This window comes from Cricetulus griseus, chromosome 2, assembly GCF_003668045.3.
Source record: "Cricetulus griseus strain 17A/GY chromosome 2, alternate assembly CriGri-PICRH-1.0, whole genome shotgun sequence".
NCBI lineage: Eukaryota > Metazoa > Chordata > Mammalia > Rodentia > Cricetidae > Cricetulus > Cricetulus griseus.
In genome coordinates this window covers 82,704,443-82,713,716 of record NC_048595.1, presented here as the reverse complement: position 1 = coordinate 82,713,716, position 9,274 = coordinate 82,704,443, and the positions used below count along the sequence as shown (strand labels likewise).

The 9,274-nt window shown below is 53.2% G+C and overlaps 1 protein-coding gene across 1 annotated transcript; it reads right to left on the bottom strand.

The window, feature by feature from the left end:
- Positions 1-1,685: 1,685 nt before the first annotated feature.
- On the bottom strand, positions 1,686-8,074 carry Kif12 (kinesin family member 12). Its single transcript, XM_027400299.2, has 19 exons — positions 8,049-8,074; positions 7,891-7,956; positions 7,723-7,801; positions 7,206-7,333; positions 7,041-7,116; positions 6,571-6,705; positions 6,297-6,432; positions 5,606-5,697; positions 5,274-5,430; positions 4,616-4,734; positions 4,423-4,527; positions 3,860-3,962; positions 3,691-3,781; positions 3,447-3,533; positions 3,087-3,171; positions 2,912-3,010; positions 2,295-2,395; positions 2,097-2,215; positions 1,686-1,825 (listed from the first exon to the last, which is right to left on the bottom strand). The coding sequence occupies exons 1-19, from the start codon at positions 8,072-8,074 to the stop codon at positions 1,686-1,688; spliced, it is 1,944 nt and encodes a 647-aa protein (XP_027256100.1).
- Positions 8,075-9,274: the final 1,200 nt, after the last annotated feature.

Sequence of the window (9,274 nt, the reverse complement as noted above, 5' to 3'; positions counted from 1 at the left end):
TGTGTGTGTGTGTGTGTGTGTGTGTGTGCGTGTGTGTGTGTGTGTAAATGCATGCACACACAGTTCCTTGCTTGTCTGTTTGTTCATCTGTCTGTTTTCAGTCTCCTGGAGGAGCCATGTTACTCAAGTGAAGGTCAGGACACTCAGAGATGGTTCTCCTTCCACATGTGGGTCCTGCAGATTGCACTCAGGTCACCAGGCTTGGCAGCCAGTGCCTTTACGTGCTGAGCCATTTCACCAGCCTCATACCTTGATGTTTATGTGTGTGCTGCACACTGACTGATGCTTATGTAGCAAGCACTTTATCAACTCCAGAGCCATTTCCAGAGTTAGGACTGGTAATTTTACCAAATTGTCATGTGACTATAACTTTTGTTTGGACCAAACTCTTGGCAAGAGAAGAAGCCTCTTGGGACATTATTTCATCTCCCAGAGAATTTCATCTCCATAAGAGTCATGTAAAGGGACATCACTATTGCACCCATTTTGAACACAAGATAACCTAGGCTTCTAGCAGCAGCTAAGTTGTCCAGGACCACTTGTGGAGAAGTGACAAGTGATTGGAACCCATGTGGTGAAGCCTGCCCTGCCTGCCTGCATCAGGCCATCACCCTGTATCTAGACTCTACTTTGGTCCTTATCTTCTAGGGACATCCTGGCCTCTACTGAATACCCCCAATGTCCAGTCACAAGTCACGCCTTTCAACATCTGCTCCCTGGGGACTGCAGCCTGGACTGAACTAGTTAGTCCCAGGTTCCCGAACCTTCCCTACACAGACTCAGGAGGCGGGAAGACTCAGAAAAGTCTAAGACACACCATATTCAGAGGGGCCTCAAGACATCCTGGTCTTAAATTTTTGTCCTTGTTCCCAAAGGGAACATGCTTTAGAGACACTCGGGTCCTCTTTTTAGAGTGCTGGTAAGAGAGTCCAGAGTCTTCTCCTCTTGGTCTTGTACCAGGGAGTATGGTGGAGAAACAGGTCCTGGTGTCTGTAGCTTGGCCACCCTGTTCAGAAGACAGGAGGTCTCCAGGACAGTCCAGCAGTCCTCCAACAGGCCCAGGCTTCCAGAGGCTCCCTGGAACTCCCTAACTAGCTTGGCCTACTATTTCCACAAGAATTTCACAGGCCTATAGCTGAGGCTTGCCTGCTTGGAGCCCTGGCTACTTCCAAGGCTCAGGTCTCAGATGAGTTCAAACTGGATGTCCCGCTTAAATATTGCAAACCAAGTGTCTCTTCCTCTCTCTGCCAATCTGCTGCTTCTACCTCCCACAGTGTCAACATGACTAATACACAAACCTAAGCTGGAGACTTCTCAACAGCCTTCCATGGCTTCCCATGGCCCAGACTCTGGATGTGGCTACAGCACCCTGAAGTCTTTGGGGTTTGCTTCTCAGCCCTACTGCTTCTTCCAGCCCCTCACCCCTCATGGACCACCCCTCATTGAAGTGACAGTCACCTAGATGGCCACCCAGAGCACAAGAACAACTAGATTAGAGCTGATGCCTTTCTTTATTCAGATATCTTCACCCACTGCCAGTGTCTCCTGAACCCAGTCTCAGGTTCAAGGACTGGTGGGGGGCAGTCATACTATCTTAGAATCCCCCAGCTCTACCTGGAAACATTTATTTCCCATTCACAGACAGAGAGATGCAGGCCCAATGGGCAGAGCCAGTCTGGCAGTATTTAATGAGGAGAGAGGCCTTGGCCAGGACTCTGCATGTCCTCGATGGGCTGTGGCTGCTTCTGGCCAAGGTTCAGGGAGCTGCTCATCTGGTGTGTGAGAGCCTCCAGCCGCTGGGTCAGGTTAGAGATCCCGGATACTCCTAAGGAACAATGAAACTCAAAGCCTGTGCCTCCATCACCTCCCAGGCCTACTGAGGCCCAGGCTCTTCTGTGGAAGCCTCAAGCAGACACTAGGCCCAAGTCTCTCCCCAAGTCCCTGAGCTCCAGTAGAGGTCATGACTAGAGGAGGGGACTCTGCCATGAAACTCAAAGGCTGGGGACTAGAAAGGCCTTAGAAATCACATCCTGTCATTCCATGGTTCAAGATGAGAAGCCCATGACCCACAAAGCACTGAACCCCCAAATTTTCACCTCTTAGCATGGGTGGCATGTTCGAGGACCCCGTGGGCAGGGGTGGTGCAGAGGGTACCACCTCCTCCCCTGTCAGCATCTCTGCCAGGACTGGTGTCTGTGTCCAGTCACTATGACACCTGGGTGGATGTGGAGGAAGTATGAGCCTAGTGGCTCCAGGCATCCCCCTCCCACTCAAATACCCCAGGTTTGGCCCACCTCTCTTGTGGGAGCTTGGAAGAGCCAGGGTGTGGTGGAGGTACCCAGGGTGGGGGCCGTGCAGACAGAGACATGTGACCCAGGGCCTCGGGCTCTAGTGTCTGCTGAAAAGACCAAAGTCCATACTGGGTGACCTCAGGCTTTCATGTCTGGGTACCATTTCCCCAATGCTGACCCTGGCTATGCAAGTTTCACAAGATGCCAAGACCAGCGGGACATTATATAGAGATGGATCTCTTATTTCCTCTGTAGGCGACAGATGGTTCTTGTAATGTCTTTTCCAGGGATTGGCAACACCTTTAAGGCAGAGACTAAAACAGAGGTGGGTCTAATACTTAGGTCAGCTTAGGGAGATGTCCCGAAAGAATGGGTAAATGGATGAAGAAGAAATGAAGACATGGATGAACATGTGTAAATGAGTAAGTGAAGGAGAGAATGTACACTCCTAAGGAAGGCAGGACTGGAGGCCAGGCAAGCAGACATTCCACACCCTAGGGAAGAGGAACCCAGGCCCAGCCTTCACCCTCATGACCCAGTCCAGAGCTCTGGAATCACCAGGATTGCTGAACTCCAGATCAGTGTCTCCAGTTTTCCAGGCTCCTCTTGGCCTTTCTTACCTGTGGCAAATAGCACTCTCTCCGTGGGCAGGACCAGTGGGCCAGGGATATTCGACACAGAGGACAGATATGGTAGCAGGAGCAGAGGGGAGGCAGTGCCTGCAAGAGAGCATATTAGTGACTCTATGACATTCTAGCTTGTCTCCCACAACCCAGGTTGAGCAGGGAGACTCACATGGCAGGAGGCAGCTGGACCTGTAGAGCAGGGGCACATGTGGGCAGAGCCCTTCTGGGGAAGGGAACAAGCGGAATGGAGGTGCCTGGGAAGAAGAGTGGGGTCTGAGCCTTCAGTCTTCAACCTTGACACTTCTTCCTGAACTCATTCCCTCATCCACAAACAACCCTGTAAGGCAGCCAAGCTGAGACCCCACCTCCTAGAAGAGGGGCCCTGGCGATTCATGGTCATATGACTAGTCCCGAGTGACACATGCAGCCAGGAGGTGACAGAATCAGGAACCCGACTCTCACTTGTTTCATAAAGTCCCCTCTGCCAGCTTCCATATCCCAGGCCTTCCACATGGCTACACCCGCTCACCTCTCCAGTTCATGGACCTGCTGGGCCAGGGCATGCTCCTCTGCCCGGGCCAGGTCCCGGCTACTCCGCAGCTGTCTCATTTCCTTCCTACCAGGGAGTAGGCTCTAGGTGATGAGAGCACCACGAGGAAGGTGGGAACCATGGGTAACAGAGAACTAGGGATGGGTAGGTAGTATCTTGGCCAAGGCAGATGAGCATGAAAGGGTAGGGACAGAGTTCCAGGGCTGGCCCCATCTTGCTTTACCTAAGCCGCTCATTCTCCAGCATAAACTCTTGAAGCATCCCATAGAGGTTCCTCTGGGCCCAGGCCTCCCGGGCCCCATGGATCCCTGGTGCTGCGGGGAAACAGGACATTGCTGAACTGCAATCCATACTCTATCCACACCCCCTCCTGGCCCCCAGGGAGCTTATACCCTTGGTCTGCATTTGATCCAGTTGGAACCGCAAGTGACGATTCTCCTCTTGGAGCTGCAGCATCTCAGCCTCTACTTGCGGGGGAGGCTTTACTCCAGGGGACTACCAAGGAAGAAACCCAGGGCCACTGTTTATGACTGTATAGTCTGGGGCACTGCACAAAGGCTTCCTGGTGTGGACATTTGTGGAGCCTAAACTCCAGTCCCTGCTTCACTTGCCAGCTTTGCATGCTGGCCCAGGCTGTACCTTGTCCTCACTGGCTCATCCTGAAGGGACTCAGAACCAGACAAACTCAGTTCTGTCTGCCCTGGTCTTGGATTAGATTGTGATCCCCAAAATAACCACATACCAGACCCCATATTAGACCTAACCAGCTGAAATCCTGGGTAGATCCTAATGACAGACTAATTCAGTCTCCACCCCTAGGCCTGCCCAGACTCTAACTGTGACCCTTAACTATGACCCTGACATCAATCATGACATCATTCCCAGGATTCCAATCCAGATCTCAACTCAATTCCAACCAGAATGATAACTCAGGCTCTGGATATTGCCCACTCACCTTGGGACCCTGTGGTCGGGTCGTGACCCTCTGAGCTCGGCTTGCATATCGCAGAGTGCTGAGAGTCTCAGGAAGACACTGGGCTGATGGGGACACACAGGCAACCTAGAGAGGACCTCCCTTGAGTTCTTATCTGGAAGAGACCTTTCCTCAGGGCCCAGTCCCACTACCAGATCCCCCATCCACCAGATACCATGAGGGTGACCCCACGGCCGCCAAGTGAGTCTGCCAGCAACTTGGTAAGCTTGCTGTCTCGGAAGGGAATGTGGCTCTGCTTCCTCTGTGGGTCCAACAGAAGGGAGATGCAGTGGCCTGGTGGGAAGAGGAAGGTCCAGAGAGATTGCACTGTGTGCCCAGAGTTGTCTGGCTAGACTGCTACAGAGCAAGAAGCTCTCCCAGGCTGACAAAACTCTAGTCCCCTCTCTTAGCTTTTCACATTGGTGTCCAGCAGCTCTCTGAAGGTAAGGATGTTATGTCCACCCAATTTCCAACATTCAGTAGAGATTCAAGAGATCTCCAACAAATAACTGAAAAGGAATGTCACCAGCAGCTCCCACAACATAGGCAACTACTGAGACTAGTCCCCAGGGGACTGGGACCAACCATGCAGTTAGGGACACAGACCCATTCTTTTCCCTTTACTGTGCCCGTCTCCCAAGTGTATAAAGGACATGTGTGATGCTACTGACTTTAGAATGCACAGACTGGTGATAATCAGAGAGGGAAAGTTAGCCTCAGACCCGATGCCAGTACTCCAGCCTTCATCTGTAACTACAAGTCCTCTGGTCTCTGTACTGCAGCAATGGATCCAGAGCAGAGAAGGGACACAGAGGTCAGACCTGTAGGCTTACCCAATGCCAGTAGGCTGCGGTTAATACTATTGGCCTCAAGCATCAGCTGCCCTTGGGATCCTGTTGCTGCCACCTTCTCACTGCCTGCCAGGTCCACGAAGCACAGCTTTCCCCCAACAGGAGCCTCTCCAGAGTCCACAGGAGGTACCTGCTGAGGCTGGTGGACCAGGGCTTGATGGGAACTTGGAGAAGACTGTTTCCATCAAAGTCACAAGGTCTCAAAGCCAAAGGTTTCCCCCATACACCCAGAAGATTCAAGTTGGTTTACATATGTGAAGACAGAGCTTTGCTGGGTAGCCTGTCCCCAGTCCTCCCCCAGGCTGGGCACTCACAGCTGGGCGGCTGACATACAGTGTGAGCAGGGCATGGCTTCTACTGGAGGCCTTGTTCAAGGTATGGGAGGAGCTGCGACGGCGGCTGAGACCTGGGGAAGGGGACGTTAGGAGCTGTGCCAGATAAAAAAGAATGGGCCATCCCAGTGAAGGGCCATCCCCCAGGAGCAAGAATGTCAGGGAGGTATCAGGCATGAAGGACTGGCTTAGGGAGCCAGTGCTGACAGGTGCAAGGAGAAGGGAGAAGGGAGCAGGATATTTGGGAAGACAGAGAAATGAAAGCAGAGATAAGCAGAGAAGTGGGATGCTGGGGCCAGATCCAGTGTCCCAGTGTCCGCAGCATCTGCCAGAGGAAGGTTCTAAGTAAATGCTCAAATGAGTAACTAAGGCTGGAATAGTAGGTGCTTCTAGATAAGCTAGGCTAAGGGGTAGGCCCATTGCCCTTAGTCTCTGAAAGAGTGGAAGGTCTGAAACCAAAAGGCGTGAGTAAGTAATACAGACTGTCTGGAAGGCAAGGTGACAAACAGCATGTGGGTGTCCTTGCCACATCTTTGAATTCCTGCTTGGCTGGCCCTTTTCTACCTCAAGAATCCTTTCTGAAGTTCCAACCCCAGCAGCCCAGATCACCAGGGTGCCTCAGACGGAGATGAGGAATATCCCTTGCTTCCAAAGTTTCCGTGAAGCACCCTACCCATCTGCAGGAGCTCCATCAGGGCCTCCAGACTGCCAAACTCCACCACCCGAAGTTGCTCCACATAGAAGCCTCGAGCCTTGTTCCATCTAACAGGCAGAGGCCGTGGAGTCCCCAGGCTCAGCAAGTCCCGAACCTGGGAGAAGATGGAGGAGAAACAGACTCCATCCACTCATAGCTCTTTCACAATGGTCCCTCCTCCCTCTCTGCTTCTTAGCATCCTTGGTCCTTGGAATATATAACCTTCTTTCCAGGTGGATTGCCATTCGCCTACCTGCTCATTGTAGATCTCCAGATAGGAGGCTCGGAGGGTGACAGGGACACCCAGGTGCTGCACGCGATCTAATAGCCAGATGAAGGTCCTCTGCATGATGCCAGCCAGGCTGGCGGGTACAGGTACCCCTTCCCCCTGGGGAAAAAGACAGCCTGAGCTGCATCAGCAGCTGCAGCATAGTCCACCCTCTCTGCAGTGCGCTAACTGCGCCAGAAACAGTGTCACGCCCCCCCATCTCATTGGAATCTCACAGTCTGTAGTTCATCAGTGCCACCCAACCAACGAATTAACTGAAAGCTGGTAATTGAATTTGCCCAAATTAGAATACAACTCTCCAAACTCTGCAAATTTCTGGGAGCCTTCGGTTCCTCGGATACCAAGACTATGAGCCAATGACGCAGGATTTCTTTGAGCACGCCCCTTCCATCCCGGAGTCCCTCCCACAAACCAGAGCCCAATCCGTTACCCACCTGTGGAGGAGGTCCTGTCAGAGTGTAAGTCTTCCCCGAGCCTGTCTGGCCAAAAGTGAAGATCGTGCAGGAGAAACTGCGGACAGCAAGGGCGTGGCTGGGCCCGGGAGGCGGGGGTCGGGGCGGTACGGAGACCCACGCCCCGCGCAGCCCACACCCACTCACCCGCGCAGTGCTAGCTCGCCCAGGCGCTTCACTCCGCACACCCTGAACACATCCTCCTGTGTGCTCGCCCCGTCCAGTACCGCACCGAAGCGGAACGCCATGTCAGGGCCTCCACCTGGGGGGCTCACCTGGAGTGGGGATGGCATAGGGGCGGGGCACCCAGGATGTGAAAGGCTGTCTGAAGGAGTGTGGGGCACTCTAAAGGAAGGGTCTTTAGAGTAGACGTGGCACCCTGGAGGGGAGGGACCTTCTGGGATGAGCAAAGCACTGTGTAGGAATGAATGGGGGCATTTGGAGAGGCGGACACACTGGAATGAAGGGGTATCTGAGGAGGGGGAATTCTGGAGTGGGAGAGGACACCCTGAAAAGGCGAGACAATTAAAAGGAGGGTGGGGCACTTTGTAGAGGAGGGACAATCTGAGGAGAGAAGGGTCCTAAAGCAATGTTGCTCCACTCCCCACCCCCCTTCGGGGTCTCCTCTACAGGTTCCTTTGCGGAAACTGGGAAGGCTTCTCACCTGTAGAGTCCGGGTCCCTGAGCAGTGCAGAGCACTCTGCTCCCCTCTACGCAGCTCTGTGGTGCTCATGGGACGCACCCTGGCATCCAAGAGAGACCAGATGGCCCATCCGGATAATGCTTTTGGTCCCTTCCTGGACCAGATGCTTCCTAGCCCATGCATACTTACCTGAGCACCACTTGAATGGGGGTTTCTGGTCCTTCTGGCCCCTGCTCCAGGCTCCGTGCTGGGTCTCTGTGGCCACAAAGGAAGTTACCACCCCATGCTTCCTTGCGGTCCTCTGGGCATGCTTCAAGGGCTCTGAACCTCACATGAATTGTGCTTACCCGTCAGGAGATCCACGTTCCTCCATGTCCTGTTCTACACACGATTCCTCTCCTTTTTCAGTATCCCCCACCTCAGTCCCTTCACCACAGCAGGACTGTCCCCACACACATTCAGTATCCTCCTCCCCAACCCCCAACAACCAGTCATCCAGAAAGACTTCAGCCTGCCCAGAGGTAGCAAGTTAAAGATTTACCCACTCCACCCCGTGAGGTAGGGAAAGTCCCATGCCAGGGCATTCTTGCTAGGGGGTTCTGGAGTCTTAAGGATCCCTTGCTTTTGGCCAGTCTCCTCAGGAGGGATCCAAAGAACCACCCAAGCCATCCTTCTTTGTCACAGAGAGACAGGGAGTGGGAAGGGCTCAGTCAAGGCCACAGAACCAGAGAAAGATCTAGGCTCTCTGGCGCACACAACCTCCCTCTCCCAATAGCTCAGCCTTTTCTTAGCACAAAGCCCGGGGAATGGAGGACCACAGAAAACCTGGCTGGGCAGCCTCTGGGCTGAGCTGACATCAGCTTCCCAGCATCTGGTTAAACATTGGTGCACCTGCCTCTGCCAGCCCAAAGCTAATCCAAAGCCAGTGTGGTGTTAAACCCCACTGGTGTGGCTTGCCGGTGCAGCAACAGCAGCAGAGATGCTGTGAGTGTGCTCAGGTTCGGCCATCACTCTTCCTTGCCAGTGGCCAGGATGACCCCAGGCCTGACCAGATGTTTTTAGATCTGCCCATTGCTGCTGAGGAGACAGGTGGTAACCACCAAGGCATGGAGTCTTCCGGGAAGCAGAGAGGCTTGTAACTGAGGGTGCATGGAGTCAGAGGGCAGATGAGCTGCTCCAAGTGAAGCACACACTTCAGGAAGGCAGGGATGAGCTGCAGAGATGGGGCAAGAAACATGCTTTGGGGCTGGTGAGTGGTACGTCCTCTGGCATTCCTCAGAGAACCAGGAAGCCAGTAAGGGTCACAAAAGGAATTTACAGTCAGGTTGCCATTGTTGTTGAGTCAGCAAGAGAATAAGAAAATAAGAGAGCACAGGAAGCATCTTGGGCAACGTCTGCCATAGGGTGCTCTAAGTCTTTGACTTCTACTCTGGGTTGATGGTGGAGGTGAAGAGAAGAGTCAGACTTTGAACAGTCAAGAACAAATAATAGATGGAGTATGTAAGAGGAATAAGCATAACTGTAAAACCTCTCTCTCTCTCTCTCTCTCTCTCTCTCTCTCTCTCTGTGTGTG